This window comes from Oncorhynchus tshawytscha, linkage group LG05, assembly GCF_018296145.1.
Source record: "Oncorhynchus tshawytscha isolate Ot180627B linkage group LG05, Otsh_v2.0, whole genome shotgun sequence".
NCBI lineage: Eukaryota > Metazoa > Chordata > Actinopteri > Salmoniformes > Salmonidae > Oncorhynchus > Oncorhynchus tshawytscha.
Genome location: NC_056433.1, coordinates 12,867,268 through 12,894,683, shown reverse-complemented (window position 1 = coordinate 12,894,683; position 27,416 = coordinate 12,867,268). Strand labels below are relative to the sequence as shown.

The 27,416-nt window shown below is 44.4% G+C and overlaps 1 protein-coding gene across 2 annotated transcripts; it reads right to left on the bottom strand.

Annotated features, from left to right (window-relative positions):
- Positions 1 to 1,668: 1,668 nt before the first annotated feature.
- On the bottom strand, positions 1,669 to 27,415 carry znf106b (zinc finger protein 106b). Of its 2 annotated transcripts, none has more exons than XM_024419698.2 (20): positions 27,284 to 27,415; positions 26,685 to 26,770; positions 26,346 to 26,407; positions 25,633 to 25,833; positions 23,022 to 24,536; positions 22,369 to 22,735; positions 22,178 to 22,247; positions 20,034 to 20,188; positions 18,848 to 19,845; positions 18,575 to 18,624; positions 18,204 to 18,346; positions 15,885 to 16,019; positions 11,250 to 11,366; positions 10,808 to 10,999; positions 10,404 to 10,466; positions 10,116 to 10,235; positions 4,419 to 4,490; positions 4,158 to 4,229; positions 3,923 to 4,069; positions 1,669 to 3,539 (listed from the first exon to the last, which is right to left on the bottom strand). In XM_024419698.2, exons 2-20 carry the CDS (start codon positions 26,766 to 26,768, stop codon positions 3,483 to 3,485), a joined length of 4,620 nt encoding a protein of 1,539 aa, XP_024275466.1. In that variant the 5' UTR covers positions 26,769 to 26,770; positions 27,284 to 27,415; the 3' UTR covers positions 1,669 to 3,482. The 2 variants fall into 2 exon arrangements, with proteins under 2 accessions (XP_024275466.1, XP_042177437.1); XM_042321503.1 differs by having other exon boundaries at positions 25,633 to 25,824.
- Between the last annotated feature and the right edge of the window lies 1 nt (position 27,416).

The following is a 27,416-nucleotide window of genomic DNA, read 5'->3' as shown; positions in this document are numbered from 1 at the left end:
ATATGATGTAAATTAAGCATTGCCACAATTACCCGATAACTCATCTACCCAATAAGGCGGATTGGTTTTCTCCAACAGAACTGAACATTGATGTGAACAACGGTTCGATGGTCTACAATGAACACGGCTCTAGTCTAACATTGTTCTAGTCTAACATTGTTCTAGTCTAACATTGTTCTAGTCTAACATTGTTCCCACACTTTCTTTAGTTGGTGGTACCAATTATTATTATTTTTTGTGCAGTGTCACACAATAGAATACATTTGAGTAATCTTTTAAAGTCATTATAAAGTCATTCACAATGCTTTATTAAGGACGTTATTAGAAAAATGAGTTGTTGGGTTGACAATTAGGACGTTTTTATATTTTATGGACAAAATAGGGGTCCTGAATTTTCAGATGTTTATGTTCAGGAGAGATGAATTTGCCTTAATTTTTATGTGCGCTAATATTATATATAGGCCTAAAGTTAATTAGTGCTAATTCACCACATGAGGAAGTGGAAACGCAAAACACATTAGCTAGATCACCAACTCTAATCATAAACTGGATGGTTCGAGCCCTGAATGCTGATTGGCTGACAACCGTGGTATATCAGACCGTATATCACGGGTATGACAAAACATTTATTTTTACTGCTCTAATTACATTAGTAACCAGTTTATAATAGCAATAAGGCACTTCTGGGGTTTGTGATATATGGCCAATCTACCACAGCTTAGGGCTGTGTCCAGGCACTCTTGTGTTGCGCTGTTCATAAGAATAGCCCTTAGACGTGGTATATTGGCCATCTACCACACCTCCTCGGGCCTTATTGCTGAAATATAACACCTAACTAGCCATGTCTAATAGTAAATGTAATGTCCCCCATTTTGTTTTTGCAACTGGGCCCAGTGCTCTTGCGATGGCCGATGCACAAGGGCGAGGCTAGCATGCTTAGATGAGTGACACCTGTACAGTGTAAATGGCTAGTTAGAACAGAAACCTGCATGGTGAGCCTACATGGGTTTGAACAGTTATGAGTGATGGACTATTCACAATGCCCATCTCTTACAGCCACCTCTTAAAATTATACATTAAACTAGTGAAAAAGCCAGCCTACGTCACATTAGTGTCCATTTCCCCACTGTATCACAGTTGTGGATGACCAAAACTCCATATCAGTCTAGTTGGTCCGAAGTAAGCTCATATAGCCCTCAAGCTCTGGACTTCAAAGCCAGTTCCACTGTGTTCCCCTCGAATCAGGGACTGATTTAGACCTGGGACACCAGGTGGATGCAGTTAACTCAGGTAGAACAGAAAACCAGCATAGGGTTCATAGTTCATAGTAGACCTCATAGTTCAATACCCCGGCAATATATAGTATAGTGTTTCCATCAAATATTCAGAACTCCACTGCGGGGCATTTAAAGCTGCCATACGGTGTATATATATATATATATTATGTATTTATTTCACAAGCCTGAGAAACGGGTGGTCCTTTTTAGACATTTAAAAAGTAATGCAGAAATCGCACCGCCATTTCCTGGTTGTAAAATGTTTTAAGTTTGACAAAGCAAGCTGTGTATGGTGTAGAGGATCCTTACACGATTTAAAACAGTGAAATATCTTTTCAATAAACTAAAATATTGTACATTGATGATTGAAGCTGGTGTACAAAACATAAAATAAAAGACTCAAAAACTGAATTTAATGGGAAGCAAAGAAATTGCGCACATAGAACAGATCTGCTTCTAAAAACTTGCTTTCAATGAGAATGACAGATCTAGCTCACATTTCTAAGTGAATTTGGTCAGGTGACCTAAAAAGTGACATACTGCAGCTTTAACAGTGAGCCCCTTCCATACAGACTGGAAAATAACATGACAAATCATGTCTAAACAGACGTGTGTGTGTGTTAGGAGTTGGTCTCTCACATCACAGCAAATCCAAAACCATAAAAATAAAAAAAACTGTCAATAATCCTTATGTCCGTGCTTTTACAGTAAGCATTGGTCTCTGTCTTACACCACTGAAATGGGAAAAATGATCCTTCCTAACAGAATAAAATCATATACATTTTTCTGAATTAATAAAACATGTTCCTATTGTTGCTGTACATGTGTGTGCACGCTCAGCATATCAATACATACAGGCAACTACCAACATAAAGGAAACACCAACATAATCTTAATAGGGTGTTGGGCCACTATGAGCCAGAACATCTTCAATGCACAGATTCTATAAGTGTCTGGAACTCTATTGGAGGAATGCTCCATTCTTCCACAAGAAATTTCACCATTTTGGTGTTTTCTTGTTGGTGGTGGAAAACGCTGTCTCACTCGCCACTCCAGAATCTCCCATAAGTGTTAAATTGCGCTGAGATCTGGTGACTGAGACACTTCAAACCCCCTATGGTCCTTTGAGACCTCTATTTCAGTCCCAGAACTCTTCTAACCTAGGCAGCCCAAATAACCACCATGGGATGTTAATTGCTTAATTTACTCAGGAACTACACCTGTGTGGAAGCACCTGCTTTCACTATACTTTGAATCCCTCATTGACTCAAGTGTTTCCTTTACTTTGGCAGTAACCTGTACATGCGCCATAGATGTGTGAATGTATGTATGAAATAGAAGTCCCTACACAAGTCTGTGTATAGTAGTTATGTATGACCAGCCCATGTCAACAGATCAGTTACAGTGTGGTTATGCAGTGATAATCTATACGCTGTGTGTTAGTGTGTGTGTGTGTCCAGTATGGGCTATTTAGCAAGTGTTCCAACACAATTGCTGACGTTGAGCCACAGCCTTGTAGAACGGTATAATCCAGGGTTCCCCAACTAGCAGCCCACTGTGATTTTATTTAGCCCCCCCAAGTTCTGAAAATTACTATTTTAAATTGTTGACCATAAGACTGTTGACCATAAGACTGTTAAAACACCAGCCAATCAGCTCCAAGTTTTAATTTTGGAAATCTGTCCCACAATATTCCCAGGCATAATACAGAGATATATGTGATCATATACAAACATATGCCAGGTTTGAAATGATTATGTTTTAGTCAAATATATTCGTTTGGGCTTCTTGCGGTCAATTTGCAGTCAACAAATTATTTGTAATTATGTTAATCCGCTCATGAAAAATCATGCCATGGCTTAATCTAGTTGATGATCCCTGTTGTAAACCAAGGTCCATTAAAAACATGTCACAACCTTTAGTCGTACTGGTGTCCTCTTACCAGGGAAGAGCAGGGGGTTAAAGGATGAACAAAGTGAGAAATTACTCTGAACAAGAAAACAGTTCAGTTCTATCTCCTTCCCTCCTGAACATTTGATTACTGAATGGGGTCCCAACTCCTACTATCCAAGAAGAATGAATGCCAGAATTCCAGCCCAGCTCCATGTATGGAGCCATTGATTCTAATGGTGAGAGATCCGTGTCAACTCAGCACCACACATCCGCAGAAGTAAGAACTGGGGAAAAAGCATGTCTTCTCTACTGTCATGTTTTCAGCTTGCTGTCCATCTCTACATGTGTCTGCATGTGGCTAGGCAGGTCCTGTAGAGACAAGGGGGAGACAAGGTACTGAAACATTGACAATAAACCCCCTCTCTTCCTTATATACAAAGAGCTCTCAAATTCTGCATTTCTGACAGAATAATAATCTGTAATAACAAGATCTGTAATTCAGGCAGAGTCTTGTAGACAGACAGGTTGACTGTTTGTCTTTGTTCATCAGTCAACCGGGCTGTCTACAAACCTGTCTGCCTGTCTCTTACCAGGTGGGAGGAGTCTTGTAATTCAGGTAAACCAAGCAGCTACTGTTGGTCTTTGTCCATTAGTCAACCTGTGTCTACAAACCTGTCTGTCTGTCTCTTACCATGTGGGAGGAGTCTTGTAATTCAGGTAAACCAAGCAGCTACTGTCTGTCTGTATCTTACCAGGTGGGAGGAGTCTTGCGTGGCGAAGGCGGCATCGCAGTTCCTCCAGCGACACCTGAAGGTCTGCAGGTGCCGGTTGCTGTGGTCGGTGAGCAGGTGCTGCAGGAGGTGCTCCCCCATGCCAAAGATCAGCGAGCAACCGTGCCACTGCACACAAAGGTCAGGTCAGAAAATGACCTGTCAGACAAAACGATAGGAAATATTCTGTTGGTAAATCCCAGCGTGTTTCTCTTACCCAGCAACGGTAGTTTTGCATCAAGTTGAGTTTCACGGCCTGGACGGTGCCGTCGTAGCAGCCTGTGTAGATCTACATTGCATCAGGAGAGAAGAGTAGTTTATTGTCCACAACTTTTTCAATTTTGTAAATTCTATCAACTGTACAATGCATTCACAGTAGTCCCCTTTCCAATGTACTGAATGTAGATGTTGTTCATATTGCCTCTAGGCCCACAGGCAGGAGGGTTGGCTTCTGGGCTGACTAAACAAGCTCACTTACCACACTCTTATGGATGGCCATACACATCACCATGTCATGGTGGCCCCCATACACCTGCAGCCGGTCGTGGGACTGTGGAGAGAAAGAGGGGTTGAGGGAGGGAGGAGAGAGAGACGGAGAGAGGGGTTGAGTGAGGGAGGAGAGAGAGACAGAAAGAGAGGATCGCAGGACAGAGATGGTTCACCATCTTATATTGTGTGTGTTCTTTTATTAAGTGTTGCACTTTAAAATCAAATATGATTTGTTTCAGAGAGACAGAGGGGAGAGAGAGCGAAAGCGAGGCGGACGGACGGAGACCGAGAGAGACAGACGGAGAGAGAATTGGCCACTATTCTAGAAAAATCCTCAGCCCCTGGTGTTAGTCTCCACAATTCAGAGGTTAAATGCCTACTCTTCGCAGATGACCTATGCCTGCTGTCACCCACAGCACATGGCCTACAGCAGAACCTGGACCTGCTAGAGCAGTACTGCCAGACCTGGGCCCTGGCAGTAAACTTCAAAAAGACTCCATTAATTATTTTCCAGAGAAGATCCAGATCTCAGGGAACTAGACCAAAGTTCTCAATTGGTACAAAATATATAGAATACTGCACACACTACAATCACTTAGGTTTAAAAATAAGCTCAACTGGACACCTTAATGAGGCAGTGAATGAACTGAGAGAAAGTACACAGGACATTCTATGCTATTAAAAAACAAATTCAAATTAAAAACACCTATTACAATTTGGCTAAAACGAATCAAATGTGTCATTGAACCAATTGCACTTTATGGCAGTGAGGTGTGGGGTACTCTTGCAAAACAAGATTTCACCAAATGGACAAACACCCAATTGAAACCCTGTATGCAGAGTTCTGTAAGATTTTCCTACATGTCCGACAAACAATGCATGCAGGGCAGAATTAGGCCAAAATCCACTAATAATAATAATAATAATAATAATAATAATAACTCAAAAAAAGAGCAATTAAGTTTTAGAAACATCTAAAATACAGTGACCGCCTCTCATATCATTACCAAGCCCTGCAATGTCAAGAGTTGGGCATAGAAAAGAGTCCCCTCATCCAAAACCTTCTGCCCCAGCTGTGCCCTGGACACCGTATGTGAATTGATTTCCCCCCCCCCCCATCTTTCTCCAGAGCTCGTGCTGTTAGGTGACCTAAACTGGGACATGCTTAACACCCCGGCCATCCTACAATCTAAACTTGATGCCCTCAATCTCACACAAATTATCAATGAACCTACCAGGTACAACCCCAAATCTGTAAACACAGGCACCCTCATAGATATCATCCTAACCAACCTGCCCTCAAATACACCTCTGCAGTCTTCAACCTGGATCTCAGTGATGACTGCCTCATTGCCTGCGTCCGTAATGGGTCTGCGGTCAAACGACCACCCCTCATTACTGTCAAACGCTCCCTAAAACACTTCTGCGAGCAGGCCTTTCTAATTGACCTGGCATCCTGGAAGGACATAGACCTCATTCCGTCAGTAGAAGATGCCTAGTTAGTCTTTAAAAGTGCTTTCCTCACCATCTTAAATAAGCATGCCCCATTCAAAAAATGTAGAACCAGGAACAGATATAGCCCTTGGTTCACTCCAGACCTGTCTGCCCTTGACCAGCACAAAAAACATCCTGTGGCGTTCTGCATTAGCATCGAATAGCCCCTGAGATATGCAACTTTTCAGGGAAGTTAGGAACCAATATACACAGACAGTTAGGAAAGCAAAGGCTAGCTTTTTCAAACAGAAATTTGCATCCTGTAGCACAAACTCCAAAAGGTTCTGGGACACTAAAGTCCATGGAGAATAAGAGCACCTCCTCCCAGCTGCCCACTGCACTGAGGCTAGGAAACAGTGTCACCACCGATAAATACGCAATAATAGAGAATTTCAATAAGCATTTTTCTACAGCTGGCCAAGCTTTCCACCTGGCTACCCCTACCCCGGTCAACAGCCCTGCACCCCCCACAGCAACTTGCTCATGCCTACCCAATTTCTCCTTCACCCAAATTCAGATAACTGATGTTCTGAAAGAGCTGCAAAATCTGGACCCCTACAAATCAGCCGGGTTAGACAATCTTTACCTTCTCTTTCTAAAATGATCTGCCAAAATGGTTGCAACCCCTATTACTAGCCTGTTCAACCTCGTTTGTATTGTCTGAGATCCCCAAAGATTGGAAAGCTGCCGCGGTCATCCCCCTCTTCAAATGGGGAGACACTCTAGACCCAAACTGCTACAGACTTATATCTATCCTACCCTGCCTTTCTAAGGTCTTTGAATGCCAAGTTAACAAACAGATCACAGACCATTTTGAATCCCACCGTACCTTCTCCGCTACGCAATCTGGCTTCCGAGCTGGTCATGGGTGCACCTCAGCCACGCTCAAGGTCCTAAACGATATCATAACCGCCATCGATAAGAGACAATACTGTGCAATGGTATTCATCGACCTGGCCAAGGCTTTCGACTCTCAAAAGACTGCCTCGCCTGGTTCACCAACTACTTCACAGACAGAGTTCAGTGTGTCAAATCGGAGGGCCTGTTGTCCGGACCTCTGGCAGTCTATGGGGGTGCCACAGGGTTCAATTCTAGGGCCGACTCTTTTCTCTGTATACATCAATGATGTCACTCTTGCTGCTGGTGACTCTTTGATCCACCTCTATGCAGACGACGCCATTCTGTATACTTCTGGCCCTTCTTTGGACACTGTTAACTTCTTGGATATAGGGGGCGCTCTTTTAATTTATAGATAAAAAAACGTGCCCGTTTTAAGCTCAATGTTTTGTCACGAAAAGCTGCTCAGCTATGCATATAATTGTCAGCTTTGGAAAGAAAACACTAAGGTTTCCAAAACTGCAAAGATATTATCTGTGAGTGCCACAGAACTCATGCTACAGGCGAAACCAAGATGATACTTTAACCAGGAAATGGGCAGAATTTTCAAAGCTCTGTTTTCTATTGTCTCCTTATATGGCTGTGAATGCGCCGGGAATGAGCCTGCCCTTCCTATAGTTTCTCCAAGGTGTCTGCAGCATTGTGACGTATTTGTAGGCATATCATTGGAAGATTGGCCATAAGAGACTACATTTACCACGGGTCCGCCCAGTGTCCTTTGTGTAAATTGTTGCGTAATCTACAAGCTGCACGCAGTCATCCACTGATTGAGAGGAGAGAGGAGGCTTTCAACGAACGATATATCATGAAGAGATATGTGAAAAACACCTTGAGGATTGGTCCTAAACAACGTTTGCCATGTTTCAGTCGATATTATGGAGTTAATTTGGAAAAAAGTTCGACGTTTTGAAGACTGAATTTTCGTTTTTTTTTGGTAGCCAAACGTGACGCACCAAACGGAGCAATTTCTCCTAAACAAATCTTTCAGCAAAAACGGAGCATTTGCTATCTAACTGAGAGTCTCCTCATTGAAAACATCTGAAGTTCTTCAAAGGTAATGATTTTATTTGAATGATTTTCTGGTTTTTGTGAAGAGGTTGCCTGCTAATGCTAACGCTAAATGCTACGCTAGGTGCGCTAGCTGTTACACAAATGCTTATTTTGCAATGGTTGAGAAGCATATTTTGAAATTCTGAGATGACAGTGTTGTTAACAAAAGGCTAAGCTTGAGAGCTAGCATATTAATTTCATTTCATTTGCGATTTTCATGAATAGTTAACGTTGCGTTATGGTAATGAGCTTGAGGCTGTATTCACGATCCCGGATCCGGGATGGCTCGACGCAACAGGTTAACTAACCTCCAGACGAGCTTCAATGACATTACAACTCTCCTTCCGTGGCCTCCAATTGCTCTTAAATGCAAGAAAAACTAAATGCATGGTCTTCAACCGATCGCTGCCCACAACTTCCCGCCCGCCTAGCATCACTACTCTGGACAGTTCGGACTGAATATGTGGACAACTATAAATACCTAGGTGTCTGGTTAGACTGTAAACTCTCCTTCCAGAATCACATTAAGCATCTCCAATCTAAAATTAAATCTAGAATCAGCTCCCTATTTCGCAACAAAGCATCCTTCACTCATGCTGCCAAACAAACCCTCGTAAAACTGACTATCCTACGACCCTTGACTTCGGCAATGTCATTTACAAAATAGCCCCCGACACTCTACTTAGCAAATTGGATGCGGTCTATCACAGTGCCATCCATTTTGTCACCAAAGCCCCATGTACTACCCACCATTGCGACCTGTATGCTCTCGTTGGCTGGCCCTCTCTTCATACTCGTCCCCAAACCCACTGGCTCCAGGTCATCTATAAGTCTTTGCTAGGTAAAGTCCCGCCTTATCTCAGCTCACTGGTCACCATAGCAGCACCCATCCATAGCACGCACTCCAGCAGGTATATTTCACTGTTCACCCCCAAAGCCAATTCCTCCTTTGGCTGCATTTCCTTCCAGTTCTCTGCTGCCCATTACTGGAACAAACTGCAAAAATCACTGAAGCTGGAGACTCCCATCTCCCTCACTAGCTTTAAGCACCAGCTGTCAGAGCAGCTCATAGATCACTGCACCTGTACATAGCCCACCTGTAATTAGCCCATCCAACTACCTCATCCCCATACTGTTATTTTGCTCCTTTGCACCCCAGTATCTCTACTTGCACACTCATCTTCAGCACATCTATCACTCCAGTGTTTAATTGCTATAATTGCAATTATTTCACCACTATGGCCTATTTTCATTGCCTTACCTCCGTTATTCTACCTAATTTACACACACTGTACATAGACTTTGTATTGTATTATTCACTGTATGTTTGTTGATTCCATGTGTAACTCTGTTGTTGTTGTTTGTGTTGCATTGCTTTCCTTTATCTTGGCCAGGTCGCAGTTTTAAATGAGAACTTGTTCTCAACTAGCCTACCTTGTTAAATAAAAGGTAAAACATAAAAATAAAAAAAATAAAATCCAGCTGGTCCTGGGGTTGTGTTCACAAACCTGTTCTAATAAAACAAATTACAACACAATCAAAACTACATTGCTTATTGGGAAACACAAGCACAAAGAAAAATGCAGTGCTATCTGGCCCTAAATCGACAGTACACCGTTGCTAACTATTTGACCATGGTTACTGATCAAAACCTTAGAAAAACCTTGACAAAGTACAGGCTCAGGGAGCACAGCCTTGCCAGTGAGAAGGGTAGACACAGGAATACTTAGCTCCCTGTAAAGGAAAGGCTGTGCAACCACCGCATCACAGCAGAACAGAGCTGCATTTCCTGACAAAACGTCAAAAATATAAAACAATTAGATAGTGTCATTTCCCCAAATTTGAAACCCTTATTCAAGATTTCAAAGACCTCTCTGATGAGAGTAGGCAACCTGTCCTGTTGGGGGAGGACGCAGTGGGTTGGCAGCGCACTACATTGCTGCCTGCCATCAGATGAGGGACAGTGTCTGACAGACCAACCAACCTGCACATGTCCTATACTGTATGCTTATTGTTATTGTATGGTTATTTTGACCCTTGGTTATTGTTGTTACTGTTGTCCCGTTGACAATTTTGATTCTTATTATTTTCATATTGTAAATATCCAAAGTAAGCTTTGGCAATATGTACCAATAAAGCATATTGAATGGAATTGAGAAAGAGCGAGACAGAGAGCGACAGATAAGCTAGTAATCTGAGTGAGTGGATAAAGCCATTGAAGGAGAGTAGGATGAGGCAGACCCACCTGTAACTCGTAGACACGCACCAACTTGTCCAGGCAGGCTGTCACCATGACCTTCCCCAAGATGGCTAAAGCTGTGACTGCGTGGCTGTGACCCTTATAGATACGGACCAGCTCACCCGTCTACGCATGGACAGACACAGAGGGAGCGAGGAAGATGTCAACCAAAAAGACTGAAATCAAATAAATCAACTACATCCACAGATTATGTGACTGTTCTGTCATATGGGAATGAATGTGTTACGATGATTATGTGAACAAGGAAAGTGATGGGAGGGGTTAGACACTCACGTGGATGTTGTGGGCGTGGACAGATGTATCACTGGAGCCGCTGAAGACCAGATCATTCACCACCTGACATCAGACAAATGGGGAAAGAATGATCATACCTGACAGGCAGAGTCAGAGTTGTCCGTTCAAGACCACCAACAAATTAACGTTACATTAACATGCCAAGTGTTAACTCGTGTCCAAAATGAGAATAAAACACTGATTGCATCACATTCAGACAACTACAGGAGAACAAACCCTGAAATATGCCGTGTCAGCGTAGGAATGCTGACCCGGGATCAGTGTAGGAATCCCCAATTGACTGAATTCAAATGGAATTGACCCCTGACACTGGACCCAAGGACACAGTGGTGACACACGATAAGATTTCTATTTTAGATCATATCAACTACCCGACTCCTCACCTTCATACAGAGGACGGTCTTAGTGTGGCCCTGCAGTGAGCGCAGCAGCAGACCGCTCTTGGCGTCACGTACGCTGATGGTGCTGTCGTAAGAGCCCACTAGCAGCACCCGCCGCGCTCCCTCCTGGGACGTGCCCAGGCAGCTCACCCCCCGTGGGCCGTGGCACTCAAACACATCCAGCTGCCTCTGGGTCTGCAGGGGAGAGGAGAACTGTTTATCATATTCTGATCCAAGCTATAACTAGGAACTACCATGTTGAATAGTGGACCAATCAAAGCGTCTCAGAGAAGGAGTGCCGATCTAGGATCGGTTGTGCCTTTTTGATCGTAATGGAGAGAGAATAAAATAATATGGATAAGGGGGGCCTGATCCCAGATCAGCACACCTACTCTGAGATGCTTTATGATTTCAGGACCTGGACTCCAGGCTTAGACACACTCACCTTGACTTCAAAGCTGACCACAGATCCATTTGCCAGGCCTACGTACAGGATGTTCCAGTGAATGTGCAGACACAGCACCCGGTCGGACAGAGAGATCTGCTCAAGGCACTTCTTTGACTGAAGAGGGAAAGGAGGAAGATGAGGACAATATATATACATTAAGGAGAGGGGAGGTGATGTATAGGAAGATGAGGACCAGAGATATACAGTAGGGAGAGGGTAGGTGATGTGTAGGAAGATGAGGACCAGAGATATACAGTAGGGAGAGGGGAGGTGATGTATAGGAAGATGAGGACCAGAGATATACAGTAGGGAGAGGGTAGGTGATGTGTAGGAAGATGAGGACCAGAGATATACAGTAGGGAGAGGGTAGGTGATGTATAGGAAGATGAGGACCAGAGATATACAGTAGGGAGAGGGTAGGTGATGTATAGGAAGATGAGGACCACTGATATACAGTAGGGAGAGGGTAGGTGATGTATAGGAAGATGAGGACCAGAGATATACAGTAGGGAGAGGGTAGGTGATGTGTAGGAAGATGAGGACCAGAGATATACAGTAGGGAGAGGGTAGGTGATGTATAGGAAGATGAGGACAGATGAGGACCATATATACAGTGATGTGTAGGAAGATGAGGTCAGAGATACACAGTAGGGAGAGGGTAGGTGATGTGTAGGAAGATGAGGACCACAGTAGGGAGAGGGTAGGTGATGTGTAGGAAGATGAGGATAGAGATACACAGTAGGGAGAGGGTAGGTGATGTGTAGGAAGATGAGGACCAGAGATATACAGTAGGGAGAGGGTAGGTGATGTATAGGAAGATGAGGACCAGAGATATACAGTAGGGAGAGGGTAGGTGATGTATAGGAAGATGAGGACAATATATATACAGTAAGGAGAGGGTAGGTGATGTGTAGGAAGATGAGGACCACTGATATACAGTAGGGAGAGGGTAGGTGATGTGTAGGAAGATGAGGACCAGAGATACACAGTAGGGAGAGGGTAGGTGATGTGTAGGAAGATGAGGAAGATAGGGAGAGGGAGGATCAGGAAGATGAGGACAGATACACAGTAGGGAGAGGGTAGGTGATGTAGGAAGATGAGGAAGAGTGAGGATGTGTAGGAAGATGAGGATCAGAGATATACAGTAGGGAGAGGGTAGGTGATGTGTAGGAAGATGAGGACCAGAGATATACAGTAGGGAGAGGGGAGGTGATGTATAGGAAGATGAGGACAATATATATACAGTAGGGGAGAGGTTAGGTGATGTATAGGAAGATGAGGACCAGAGATATACAGTAGGGAGAGGGTAGGTGATGTGTAGGAAGATGAGGATCAGAGATATACAGTAGGGAGAGGGGAGAAGTGATGTATAGGGAAGATGAGGACCACTGATATACAGTAGGGAGAGGGTAGGTGATGTGTAGGAAGATGAGGACCAGAGATATACAGTAGGGAGAGGGTAGGTGATGTGTAGGAAGATGAGGACCAGAGATACACAGTAGGGAGAGGGTAGGTGATGTGTAGGAAGATGAGGACCAGAGATACACAGTAGGGAGAGGGTAGGTGATGTGTAGGAAGATGAGGACTAGAGATACACAGTAGGGAGAGGGTAGGTGATGTGTAGGAAGATGAGGACCAGCGATATACAGTAGGGAGAGGGGAGGTGATGTATAGGAAGATGAGGACCAGAGATATACAGTAGGGAGAGGGGAGGTGATGTATAGGAAGATGAGGACAATATATATACAGTAAGGAGAGGGTAGGTGATGTATAGGAAGATGAGGACCAGAGATATACAGTAGGGAGAGGGTAGGTGATGTATAGGAAGATGAGGACCAGAGATATACAGTAGGGAGAGGGGAGGTGATGTATAGGAAGATGAGGACCACTGATATACAGTAGGGAGAGGGTAGGTGATGTATAGGAAGATGAGGACAATATATACAGTAAGGAGAGGGTAGGTGATGTATAGGAAGATAATTCTCAAATCAAAAGATGACCCATCTACACAAAATACATCATAATGACAAAGTGACCAGAAATATGAGGGCCACACCAACAAGATCAACTGCCTGCTGAACAAGATCAACTGCCCCGAGTCAAAACTTCGAAGAAGCACCCCCGTCCGTCTTTCTGGGTATGTTTTTACTCTGTACAGACTTCCTTCTTCCCACTGTCAATCAGGTTAGTATTGTGTAGTAACTACAATGTTGTTGATCCTGTTTTCTCCTATCACTAAGGCTGTCCCCGGGGGGGGACAGCTGCGTGGTCCCACGGTGTTTATACATGCGTAATATTTTTTTGTACAGATGAACGTGGTACCTTCAGGCGTATAGACAGACACCTTATGTGTTTGAATAAAACCAACGACATATGCGCTGAGCTTGTCTGATGCTTTAAGCACATTGTTTGATTAAATAATTAAGACACAAATGACTAAAGAAAGAGCCTGATGGTCACAGTAAAACATTTTTTTTTTTTATAGCGAGTGCCTGTGTGATTGGCACACGTTGTCTCGCTCTCCTCCCTACTGCAGTGAAGGCACCACAGCAAGTGTTAATTGCTCTCTCTGTGCTGAAGCTGCAACAATTTCAGCCATCTAGTTTCTTACTTGTTTCTGAATGAAAAGTTGTTACCATAATCCCTAATTTGTTCAGGAAAAACATTCCCTATTCCCTCAAACCTTGCTCTCTTTACGTGAAACAAATACGCATGGCATGCATGTGACCAATAGCGCCTGACCTATAGCATATCTTCATCACATCGATAAACAAACACCAAAAAACAAACACGTGACAGCAAAATGGATGCGGAGGACGTGAAAAAAACACTTGAAAACGGGAGAATGTTTACTGGTTGCTCAGAAAAAAAAGGGAAGTCATCTGTGGGAGATATTTGACTTGGTTGTGGAAATGACTGGAGATGAATGATAAGGAGGGTATAGGAAACAGCTGTTGTGTGAGTAGTGTCCCAAGCTGTTGCTGTTAGATTACGATATTATTTCTTCTGACAATTTGGAACAGTGTAAACACTAAGTGTACAAGAGAGTCATAAAAACATGTTTATAATATATAAAGCCTTTATTACAGCAGACTAAAAACAGCTGCATGGATTTGTGAATTGCGTTTTACTTTTGTTTAGGCTAATTATTCAACGCTCCCTTTGGTTATTTAATTTTTAAACTAAAAATGCTTGATTGTATTTCAAAACGTGAATGTCTCGTATTCTGTGTGATGGAATTAACAAATGATCCAGTAGACTATATATTGAAATATAGGCCTAAGTAAGTTACGGTATTAGAGACTAAACAGGATGCTCTCTGAGGCCTACAGCTCGATGGTGGTTATACAAGGCTGCTATACTAAGCCTACTAACAATAACGGCATTACTTATTACAAAGATCATCATCATAATAATAATTGTAAGAACAAGGAGGCTATAGGCTATAAGAGTTGTGTGCATATTAAGTGTGACAAACTGGTGCTGTTAAATTACAATATACCTTTTCTGTCTGTTTGGAAAAGAGTAAACACTCAATAAATAAGTAATATCAGTCTGCCGTAACAATTTTTAAAAATACTTTTTTTTGGATACGCTAGCATCCCACATATCCCAGAGGGGTTAACTGACTTGCCTAGTTAAATACATGTAAAATAAACCATTTGCTATTATGCACATAGCAACATAGGGAAAGGTGCCAATTCTACAGGGCACTGAAGATCATGTTTCAGAACTGCGGACAGCGAACATATCCAACACGGGAGAAAGCACATTTGATTTATTTGTGTGGCACCATTATTTTTTACATAATATAACTCACATACAATTTCAGTACAACATGTCTTAGTGATGACTATGCCATCCCTGTGGCCTCCACAATGGTCTAGTCCACTGAGACAGGCGCGAATCAGACAGGTGTCTTATACAACATAAAAAATAAACATTGCGACTGCTTGACTAAAGAAATCTCGGTCAACCAACAGCCTATCGACCAAACAATCGACCAGTCAACTACCTATTGCAGCCATTAAACGCTCTAAAACTTTTAAAGTCACCATTGGCCTCTTGGTGAATCATGAGCAGTTTCCTTCCTCTCCGGCAACTGAGTTAGGAAGGACGACTGTATGTTTATTGATACACCACCCAAAGTGTAATTAAAAAGTTCCCCATGCTCAAAGGGATATTCAACGTCTCCTTTTAAAATGTTCTACCCATCTACCAATAGGTGCCCTTCTTTGCGAGTCATTGGAAAACCTCCCTGGTCTTTGTGGTTGAATCTTTGTTTGAAATTCACTCTTCGACTGATAATTGTATGCGTGTGGGTGCAGAGATGAGGTTGTCATAAAAAATAAAAAAAAACATGGTAAACACTATTATTGCACACAGTGCGAGTCAAAACATTTCAGCATTCATTTTATATTAAATGGTAAAAAAAACAATCTAAAAATATTATTCCACTTTGACATTATGGGGTATTGTGATGTCATTATGGGGTAGTGTGGATAGGCCAGCGACCGAAAATATCTAAACGTAATCAATTTCAAATTCAGGCTGTAACACAACAAAATGTGGAAAAGGTCAAGGGGTGTGAATACTTTCTGAAGGCACGGTGTGATGAAAGGGGTGTGGTACCTTGATGCTGAAGCAGCGGATGGTGAGGTCACTGGAGCCGGTGTAGAGACGTGCTGGCAGGCCGGGCAGAGATGACACCAGCAGGCAGTTGATCTTGTTGGTGTGGCCCTCAAACACAGCTTGGCACGCTTTGCTCTTAACACCCCAGGGACAAAAATACAGTATCTCAGCATTTAAAGCCTGCCTGTTAGTCAAATCAAATTTATATTGTAGAATAATAGAAGACATCAAAACTACGAAATAACACATATGGAATCATGTAGTAAACAAAAAAAGTGTTAAATCAAAATATATTTTATATTTGAGATTCTTCAAAGTAGCCACCCTTTGCCTTGACAGCTTTTTACACTCTTAGCATTCTCTCAACCAGTTTCATGAGGAAGTCACCTGGAATGCATTTCAATTAACAGGTGTGCCTTGTTAAAAGTTCATTTGTGGAATTTCTTTCCATCTTAATGAGTTTGAGCCAATCAGTTGTGCTGTGACAAGGTAAGGGTGGTATACAGAAGATAGACCTATTTGGTAAAAGACCAAGTCCATATAATGGCAAGAACAGCTTAAATAAGCAATGAGAAATGACAGTCCATCATTACTTTAACTTCTTATGGGCAGGTGGGACGGGAGTGTCCCACCTGGCCAACATCTGTTGAAATTGCAGAGCACGAAATTCAAACTACAGAATTATAAATATTTAACTTTCATAAAATCACAAGTGTAATAGATCAAAATAAAGCTTAACTAATCCAGCTGCTGTGTGAGATTTCAAAAAGGCTTTATGGCGAAAGCACACCATGCGATTATCTGAGGAGTGTTTTATATCAAAATCTACCCATTATATGCATATCCTAGCTTCTGGGCCTGAGTAACAGGCAGTTTACTTTGGGCACGCTTTTCATCCGGATGTCAAAATACTGCCCCCTACCCCAGAGAGGTTAAGACATGAAGGTCAATCAATCCAGAACATTTCAAGAACTTTTAAAGTTTCTTCAAGTGCAGTCGCAAAAACCATCAAGCGCTAGGATGAAACTGTGGAACACCACAGGAAAAGAAGACCCAGAGTTATCTCTGCTGCAGAGGATAAGTTCATTAGAGTTACCAGCCTCAGAAATTGCAGCCCAAATAAATGTTTCACAGAGTTCAAGTAACAGACATCTCAACATCAACTGTTCAGAGGAGACTGTGGGAATCAGGCCTTCATGGTCGAATTGCAGCAAAGTAACCACCACTAAAGGACATCAATAAGAAGAGACCTGCTTGGGCCAAGAAACTCGAACAATGGAATGTCCATTGGAAATCTATCCTTTGGTCTGATGAGTCCAAATTTGAGATTTTTGTTTCCAACTGCCATGTCTTTGTGAGACTCCGAGTAGGTGAACGGATAATCTCAGCATATGTGTGGTTCTCACCGTAAAGCATGGATGAGGTGGTGTGAGGATGCTTTGCTGGTGACGCTGTCAGTGATTTATTTAGAATATAAGGCACACTTAACCAGCATGGCTACCACAGCAGTCTGTAGTGATACGCCATCCCATCTGGTTTGCACTTAGTTGGTCTATCATTTGTTTTTCAACAGGACATGACCCAACAACTCCAGGCTGTGTAAGGTCTATTTGATCAAGGAGAATGATGGAATGCTGCATCAGATGACCTAGCCTCCCCAATCACCCGACCTCATTCCAATTGAGTTGGTTTGAGATGTTTGGGACCGCAGAGTGAAGGAAAAGCAGCCAGCATGTGTGGGAACTCTTTCAAGACTGTTGGAAAAGCATTCCAGGTGAAGCTGGTTGAGAGAATGCCAAGAGTGTTCAAAGCTGTCATCAAGGCAAAGGGTGGCTACTTTGAAGAATCTCAAATACATTTTTATTTGTTTAACACTTTTTTGGTTACTGCATGATTCCATGTTATTTCATAGTTGAAGTCGCACCATTAATCTACAACGTAGAAAACAGTACAAATGAAGAAAAACCCTTGAGTTACGTGTCCAAACTTTGTACCAACATATGGCAAACCTTTGTTTTAGCAAACATGTGTTTTGAGTTACCTTTCTAGCTAATAAGCCATGTTAGAGTTCAGACTACCTGCAATTACAATGTGGGTAGGTCAAAATATTGAAAAACAATCTACCAAATCGATTCATTTTAAAATGTTGATTACTTCTCCTTGCCATTATCAATCACCTGAGATAATAAGACAAGATGTGAAATTTTGCTAACGTATAACGGGGGTCTCTGGGTCACCGGTTGTCGGGGGGGGGGTCTTAATTGCCTGCAAGGGGGTCCCTGGGCAAGAAAATGTGTAAGACCCCTGTCCTATACGCACCACTAGGCAATATGCTCGTGCTGTGTTATCCCCTGAACATGTATACAGGAAGCCCCCATGGATCTGGAGGTCATGGACGGTGCCAGTGTGGCCCTCGAAGCTCCCCAGAGACGGCTCCTGCTCCTCAGCCACGTCGGCACACTCTGAGGGGGGAGAGATAGAGGGTCAAAACCAGGAAACGGAGCCATATCACAAACACTAGTTATGGAACAGACAGAAACTCGTACACCGTGTAGACTGGCCTACAAACAGACAGACATATAATACACTCACGCTGCGCGGCATTAACATCCAACGTTTATGACTAATTGACAAATTTTCATTTCAGCCCAAAAAATGGTGGAAGTGGACATATGAAGCAGGTAACTCACTTGGGGGACTATGTTTCTCTTTCACAGTTACAGGGGGTAACTTAATTTTGCTGGGGAAACAGAAACCACAGGTATTTCACATTAGGGGGGGGCATTGCATTCAAAAGAGGAATCTAATGCAACAATGTGGGTTGATACTCTGATAACATAACGCCTGGAAACACTGATCTAGCAATTATCAAACAATTTAGCTTCCATTACTGTTATTGATACCTAGGTCCTTGTTTATTATTGTTTATTCCTTTATGGTAAATGTACAGTAAAGAGACTAACCCGTAGCTGGTGTCCTTTAGTTTGATGTCCTTCTGGTCCTCCTTAACCCTGACTGTCTGGGTACCGCTAGAGTTCACCTCCACACACACAGACCTAAGTGGGGCAGGAGAGGTGGAGGGGAGCTGTGCGGGAGCAGGGGTGTGTGGAACAATGGCCTCCGGCTCCTCCTCGACGTCCGAGTCATCAATGGCGACGACGTCCATGTTGGATCTCAGCTGGCGCTCTACAGTGACTGTCTCGACGTAGCAGTCGCTGTCTCCTTCGTCACCCCCTTCACCCCCGTCCTTCTCCTGCCCCAATAGAGGGTCTTTCCGCCCCTGTGCGAGGTGGACAGAGGTGAGGGTGAGCCCCTCTTGGTCCTCCCAGTCCTCCGAGTCACTGGTGGTGGAACTGGCCGTTGAACTCTGGTCTTGAATGTCTTCCTGCTTTGAGTTGGTCCTCCTGGTGGCCGCCTCCTTGCTCTGCTTCTTTTGCCTTCCACTCAGCTGCTTGGTGCTGGTAGACAGTGAGGTGGAGCTACCCACCACCCTCTGCTGGCCGAGTGTCGCAACAGCAGGTGGTGTAGTTGCAGGAAGGGTCACTGTGGTGGAAGGGGGTTTGGCGGGTATGGGGATGGGTAGAGGTGAGGGAACGAGGACAGGGGTGGTGGAGCGAGGGTTCACGAGGGGATAGGAAATGACAGGACTGCACGAGGGGGTGGCGCGAGACTGGCTGTTGAGAGAGGCAGGCTCTTTTTTGACAGGCAGGTTCACTGAGGTGGAGGGGGTGGGGTTTAGGATGGGTATGGCAGAGGGGGTGGAGTGGTAAGCCGGGGTCAGATTGGGATAGGGCGACAAGGGTGCCGCAGAGGTGGGCCCAGTGGGGGAGGGGATACGGAGGTTGGACAGAGGAAGGAGTGAAGGGTGTTGGGTAGGCACCGTAGCTGCTGCCACTGCCCCTTGCATCCCCTGCAGGATCTCAATACGCTTGGCTCGGAGACCGTTAATCTCTGTGGTAACCTGCAACACAGACAACAAAAGTGAAACAGATGCCACACTTCATCTATTCATCCTCTATACCAGGGTCGGGTTCAGGGTCGTTCCTATGTGTGTCTTAATAAAAATTCAGGTAGAACCTCCGGTTCCTTCCCTTTCATCCCCACTGATCACAACCCAGGTAGATGTAGTGAGCATCCCGGGCGTAGTACCTGCTGTTTGACCAGTAGGAGGCGCTGCACCTCTGTGTAGGCGACCTGCAGGGTGTTGCGGGCCTGGATCAGGGAGGTGTCTAGGCTCTGTAGGGAACCGCTCAGCTCCTCCTCCATCAGAGACACAGCTAGCAGCTGGTCCACCTGGACATTCTCTACAGAACAGGGAATGGAGTAAGTCTGGATGTAACGACCACACAGCCAAAGTGTGAACCTCAATAGTCTAATGTGGGGGTCTTTACCAGTCTCATCTCCTTCATCAGCAAAGACTGGAAAACACAGGACATGTCAAAGCAATATACTGGGGAGTGTCTTTCCCCTTCCCGGTTCAACCCTACTGGGGAGTGTCTTTCCCCTTCCCGGTTCAACCCTACTGGGGAGTGTCTTTCCCCTTCCCGGTCCAACCCTACTGGGGAGTGTCTTTCTTTTCAACCCCCTTCCCGGTCCAACCCTACTGGGGAGTGTCTTTCCCTTGGTCCAACCCTACTGGGGAGTGTCTTTCCCCTTCCCGGTCCAACCCTACTGGGGAGTGTCTTTCCCCTTCCCGGTCCAACCCTACTGGGGAGTGTCTTTCCCCTTCCCGGTCCAACCCTACTGGGGAGTGTCTTTCCCCTTCCCGGGTTCAACCCTACTGGGGAGTGTCTCTCCCCTTCCCGGTTCAACCCTACTGGGGAGTGTCTTTCCCTTCCCGGTTCAACCCTACTGGGGAGTGTCTTTCCAATTCCCGGTTCAACAATACTGGGAAGTGTCTTTCCCCTTCCCAAATCTTTCACAGTGCAGGTAAAGGAGGGGAGACAAGGAAAGAAAGACACTTCGGACTATTGAGATGCACTCACAGAATCACACCGACTGACTATGGAAATGAGTTACAACAGTGATATGGAACATGGAGCAAAGAAAAAAATTGCCGACGTTGACATCTCTATTGCAAAGTTATAAACCGTTGGATTCTAGCTTGAAATATACTTAGTCATGTTAAACATACCAGAACTTGGCGATTACTTTAGATAAGAAATGTATATGTTGGGGGTCAAGGAAGGGCAAAGAGGAACTTTGTAAGGAAAGTTAGTGAGGAAAAAGGGGAAGAGCAGAAAGTTAATATTCTGCTCAAACATGCTATTGTTGAATATAAATGTTTCTAAGGAGGGAGGCAAAGGGCAACAGTCTAGTTTCAGTTCTTAATAAGGCAGGCCAGTTGCTGCGGAACCAGCCTAAAGACAATCTGATTACAGTCCTCTCCCTCACACACTTCCATGAGGGTCCTGACAATACCAGTAAGAGGAGCCTACTGTGTTTCTGACCAACAACAGAGAAGGACCGTCTTAGACATGCAAGGAGATGACTCCGCCTACTCGGAAGGTATAAATGTGTGCTTGTGTGACTTGTATGTTGTGTTTGCAGCTGAAGCACTCAGTGGATTGAATAAACTTGGTTTGAGCTGAGCCAAAACTGCTATTGCAGGGACGGCGGACCAACCCTCCACATGGGCGGAGATAATTCAATTAATCTAATTCCGCTCACTTTGCAGTGCTTGTAGTCATGGCTACCCATACCCCAGGCACCGGTAATGGACCCGAGTAACAACAATACAAGCAAGCCGAGAGGTAAATCTGACAACAAATAAATTTGGCGGTGAAAACCCCCTAACCTCGTTCCCAATGCGGCTCATTTGGCCATGGGTGGTGCCTGAGCCCTCTGCCCCCGGCTCGTTTGGCCACGGGTGGTGCCTGAGCCCTCTGCCCCCCGGCTCATGTGGCCACGGGTGGTGCCTGAGCCCTCTGCCCCCCGGCTCATTCCGGGGTAAGTGCAGCTGTTCAGACATTTTTTTCACTGACTAGTGAGCAACAGCAAGTACTCCTGAAAGCAGCCGGAGTTGGAGATAACGCCAATGGGTATTTGGTCTATGTGCGGTCGTCAAATTGGCTGAATTTAAGACGAAAAATCATTAAGTTCAGTGGGGTTACAGGGATAGAATCTAAAGCTATGCAATTACTATCCGCACTCTTTACAATAGGTCCAGTGACAATACCGGGCTCGTTCTTTATGGTAACCCGGGGTAGAACCGATTATAATGTAGACACAGAAGTAACAATATGTGCATATTTCAGGAAGGACGGTACCACAAATGTTAAGTGACAACTTACCGCTGTTTGACTTAATCTTTTGCTTTTTCCCACTCTGATCCACACCAGAGGTGTCTAACAAGTCACTATCCTGAGACAAAGACCGAGGAAAAGAGAAGGGTGAACACTAGCTGGCACATTTGTTAACATCAATAGACTTGAAAGAAGCAGGAAAAGTAGCAGCCTGATTGTCTAATAACTCCTCCCCTTACCACTTTCCGCTTCTTTTTCCTCTTTGTATTCAACTGTCTCTGCTCACTGTCCACTCCTGCCTCCCTGTACTGCTCTGGTTCAGTCTTCACACATAAAGACTGAGGGGCTCGGGATAACCTGCTATCCCGTAGCACAGTGCTAGGCTGCTCCGATCCCAGCGTCCGAGCCTCTGACGGTTGCTCTCTGATGACATCACTAGCAGGCATTGCCTGTGGGAGAGAGGGAGTGGGTAGGGCTGCAGGGGGCGGGGCTCCGTCAGGGAAACCAGACTCCCATTGGAAGCCCTCTGTTAGGGGGAGGTCCTCGTCTTCATCCAGGGCCAGGCCCTCTGGGTCAGAGAGGGGGTTCACCAGTTCAATACCAAACCTGCAACATGAAACCATTACCTTCCAATTACAGATAATATTGTAGTGAGTAACACAGATGCATGCTCCCAGAGCAACAGTCAAAAGAGACAGTTTGATCTTATCTTAGTCTTAAACGGCATTGTTTAAAAAAAATACAGTTGTCCAGAATAATCTAATTGCTTTCCTGGTCATGGACTAAAAACCATCCATTAGAAATGAAGAATATCCATTGAAAGTATGTTTTTGTCCAAGACAAGACATAACCTGGGTTTAGTAAACCAGTCCTAAGTGCTGCCCTCCCTCACCTGGGCATGCCTTTGACTTTCTCCTGCTTCTTCCGGTTGGCCTCCTGGTACATCTCCCTCCAGTTGACCTTCCTCTGTGACCCCGCGGAACTGAGCAGCTTCTTCAGTGTGGGTTTGAGCCCTGCCCCTGTCCCAGTCTCCTTCTCTCCCTCGCCCTTCCGTATCCGGCGAGCTGCATTCAGGTTAGGCTCGTGGGCTCCGGGTTTGCTGATATGTCGGGTCAAGTCCCTCTTCAGAGAGGTAGGTCGTGGAAGGTTGCTCAATCGGGGCACAGTTGAACCTTCCTGAGGATTGGTTTGGCTGCTAACCGGACCGTATGTGTCTGAAGCCAATCCCTCACCTTCCTTGGTCGGTTGCGAGTTACTGGTTCTCTCTACCTTGGGGTATCGGGTTGATCTTCGTTTAGCTTGGTTGCCAGGGAGAGGCCAAGTTTCACTTGAAGCCACAGATCTGGTAGTGCTAACCTGTGAGGACTGCAGGGAGGTGATGGTGGAGGGGAGGCTTTTGAACTGGCTGACTGGGGAGCTGGAGTTGGTAAGTGTGGCTGCCTCTCCGCGCTTGGTCCTCTGTGTCCTTCTGGTTAGGCCCTCCTCGGCCTCGACCTCTGCCCCCCTGCAATGGCCTCGAGTTGTGGTGAGAGTCGGGGTGACGGAAGAGGCTCTTGGGGGCTCCCTCACCCCCAGGGCTCTCCGGACCTGACGTAGCATCACAGTGACGTCCACGCTCCGTATCCGGCCCTTGTCGCCGTCACCCTGACCAGAGGGACCTGAGCTGGAGGTAGAGACGGGGGCAGTGGTACTACCAGAGTCTCTCTCCCCTGGGCTGAAGATGATTGCTCCTTTTGGAGGTAGGTGATCACTAGTGAAGTCCATATCCTGGGTCTTTCTGGATGCCTGCCCATAGAATTCGTAACCCAACTGGCTGGTTTTAGGCCACCTCAGCTGGCCTCGTGGTAGCGTCACAGGATTTACTCCGGCTCCTCTAAGGTTCTTATGAAATGTGTTGGGCCTGCTAGCTTTGAAGCCCCTTCCTCTGACACTAGTGCCCAGGCTCTGGATGTCAGGACTGCCAGAAATTGGAGGATTGTCATCACTGCCAACTTGATGGGGCTGGGACAATGTGGACTGGGTGTGTTGTTCACTATAGGGGTGGCATGTTCCACCTGGGGGTCTCCTAAACTCTGGCCAGGGAGGCTGAGCTCCACTCTGCCCCTGCGGTGTGGCTGGCTGACTGGGGGGCAGAGACTTGAGTTTACAGGCGAGCCGGTTCTCCTTGTTTTGTACCATCTTACCACTGAGTGGCTGTGATGTCTTCTGCTGGGGTTTCTTCTCTTTGGAAAGTGTTTTGGGTGTTTTCGATTTAGCTAATTTTAGTTTAGCTACTTGCGGTATCCATTTCAGTGCTTGTCCCTTTGGCTGCTTGGGACATTTCCGCATGGGAGCTTTCTGCTTTTCCGGGTCTTGCTGCGCTTCCATTTTTAGATTTAGTTTCTTTTTCTTCCTCTTTTTCTTTTTCCTATGTTGGAAGACAAACGGAATGACGTTCAAAATGAAGCCAGTAGGGATTTAACAAAAGGCATCGGTTCCTGGTTCAAATTTTTAAGAAATTAGTGCGTTGGCCCGCAGGGCCCAAACCGATCCAAATGTAGCATGGACCCAAGGCGATCCAAATGTAGCATGCATCGGTCAGAACATCGACTCAAACATTACGAATCACCGGGTCATAATTTTTGTGTTGCTCAAATTACTTTATTTTTTACCTTCCAAAAATACCTCCTCTTTTGTGACAACTGTGTCCTCTCCTTCATTGTCGAACTAAGCAAGTAATTGTGTTGACAGTCATTGATCTACAAGTCATTTGGCATCAACCCCAGGCAATATCAGTAGCATAGTCAAACAGTGCTCAGCTTCGCGCGCTGACCAACAAGAGGTAGGCCTATTCCTGATCATGCATGTCACCTTGAGCATTCAAATGTTTGTTAAATGGCTTGCGCAACATTGTGCTTTATTAGTTGAGTAACATCCAATGTCATTTGCCAGGTTATTTTTTAATCAAGTGTGCTGTTGAAAATGGTGTTTTACCGGAATAAAAGTATTTAACCCTTTCTTAACCGGTTAATGGGGGTGTTTATTCGACAATGGACCAATATTTGCATCCCTAGTCATATCCTTAACACACACACACAGAGAGAGGACCAGCTCATGAGCTCTATCAGCTCTAGATTTTCATTTAGAATGGAAAATTTGTGTTAGTGCAACAAATGTTAGTTCATCGAATCGTAATCCTATCGAATGGCATCGATTCATTCCTTTAATCAAATGAATCGCACAGAATCCTTTAAACTGAAATGTATCATATCCCATGTATCAAGATAATTTTGGAATTGTCTTGAAAGGAAAGATGCACATTCCTAAAAGAATGGCTTCTTCGCTAAGCAAACTCTAGTATCTCATGTCTTGTACGACAAAGACAATGTAGTGTATGTAGCGGCTTTATATCAAGGAATCTGTAATAATTTGTTCAACTGGCACAACAATTTACATTTTACCAAGTACTCTCAGGTCTCCTGTTGTTTAAAATGAAGAGACAATGTAATAAACATGGAACTCACTCCATCTTATGCAGTTCTTTGTTCCTTTCCCTGACTTTGGAGAGCAGCTCTGCGTCGAGGTCTTGTTCCACATACATAGGCTTAGTCTTCCGTGGCGGGTTCTTAATCTTGTCTCCGTGCGACTGGGTGGAGATGTGCTCGGCGTACTCAGTCAAACCCTGAGAGGACACTTTGCACACTTTGCACCAGTGCCTACAATCCCTGGGGAAGAGGAGGGGTGGCATATTTCTCTAGTCCTGGCCATGCTTATTTCTCTAGTCCTGCCAATGCTTTCAAATGTTTGTTAAATGGCCATATTTATTTCTCTAGTCCTGGTCATGCTTATTTCTCTAGTCCTGGTCATGCTTATTTCTCTAGTCCTGGTCATGCTTATTTCTCTAATAGTGATTATTTATTTATGAACTTTTAGTTACTCGGGGCAGCCCAATTGAGACCAGGGTTTCATTCCCAATGGTGCCCTGAGTGGAAAAATGTTCTCACAACAGGAAGAACAATTGATATTACAATTAAAACATAATGCATATCAACGTAATATCAGGTCTGGAAATGGAAATTAGACGGTGTGTGGAACTAACCACTACCAAGTAAGAGTCAGTCTTTACACTTGAAAGCATAATTTTTTGTAGGGACGTGGTACTAATTATTAGACATGTCTGCATTAAGCTAGGTTATTAGTTCACAAAAGACCTGTATGGTTGGGAATTGAATCTCACCTGCCCTTCACATTCTCAAGCTCTCGGTGGTGTAGCATGCTCTGCATGTGCTTGTGCGCATCCTGTAGGATAGTTAGGAGAATAATTTTTTAAATCTGAACTTGAATAACATCTCTCAAGACCTGGCAATAGTGAAAAATGCCAATCAACAGCATGCAATTGGCTTCAGCCTGGAATCGCTAAACCAAATCACAGTATCTATGACACAGTAGCCAATATTGTATGGACAATTATAATTTGTTATCGCCTATAAAATACTGTCCAACACTGTACAAGTAATCCAGTTGAAATGTGCTCTGTTCTGGGAAATATGGTTATACCAATAATAAGATATCTTACATTTTTCAGGTAGACCTTGCGACATAATATACAATAACAAGACACCTCCACCTTCACGCTTGGGGTCTTCTTAGTCGGTGTCATCTCTGGAAAGGGAAAATGATATGCAGCACATTTTGAAGACAGCTAAGGAGCTAATGACAGTTTCAAACCTAACTACCTTGATTTACAACTCCATAGACAAGGCTTTTTACAACGTAAAGATGTCCTCGTCTTTGGAGTTATGAATCACTGCCTACCGTGCAATTACTTACCACCTGGAGCCAACAATATAATATTTGAGTGTCTGTGAGATGGTGTGTCATGACAATCAACCTATCCAATACACACTCACTTACAATTTAATTTACAAACAGGTAGATGCAAACAATGCATTATATTGTTAGCTAGCTAGCTCTTTTTAGCATTGTATTACTACTGTCCGTTTGTCAAGGTTTAGATAGCAAACGTTAGAGGTTGGTTGGTTGGCTAGCTAGCTAGCTTCGTTTGCAAAATATGACAAACACGTTTTCAAAACATTCTCAAGATACCAGGACCACAGACATGTTAGTTTATGAATTGTGTAGAAACATACATTGCAGTGTACAAACCATACTTACCTCCTAGAGTTTTTTGGTATATTATTGTACTCAGCAAATCTCACATGGCCAATTTGATCGCCATGCTTGTGGTCCACAAAAACCCGACCGCTGCTGATCCACCTCGTCATAGTTGGCCCGAAGAGCCAATCAG

Bases quoted from the DNA above. Each gene is read 5' to 3' on its own strand.
- znf106b (XM_024419698.2), bottom strand. From the start codon at position 26,768: ATGACACCGACTAAGAAGACCCCAAGCGTGAAGGTGGAGGTGTCTTGT. The intron at 22,736-23,021 runs GTGAGGGAGGGC...TTCATGTTGCAG, and splicing joins AAAGTCAAAGGCATGCCCAG to GTTTGGTATTGAACTGGTGA. The intron at 19,846-20,033 runs GTACTACGCCCG...TCTGTGTTGCAG, and splicing joins TCCTACTGGTCAAACAGCAG to GTTACCACAGAGATTAACGG.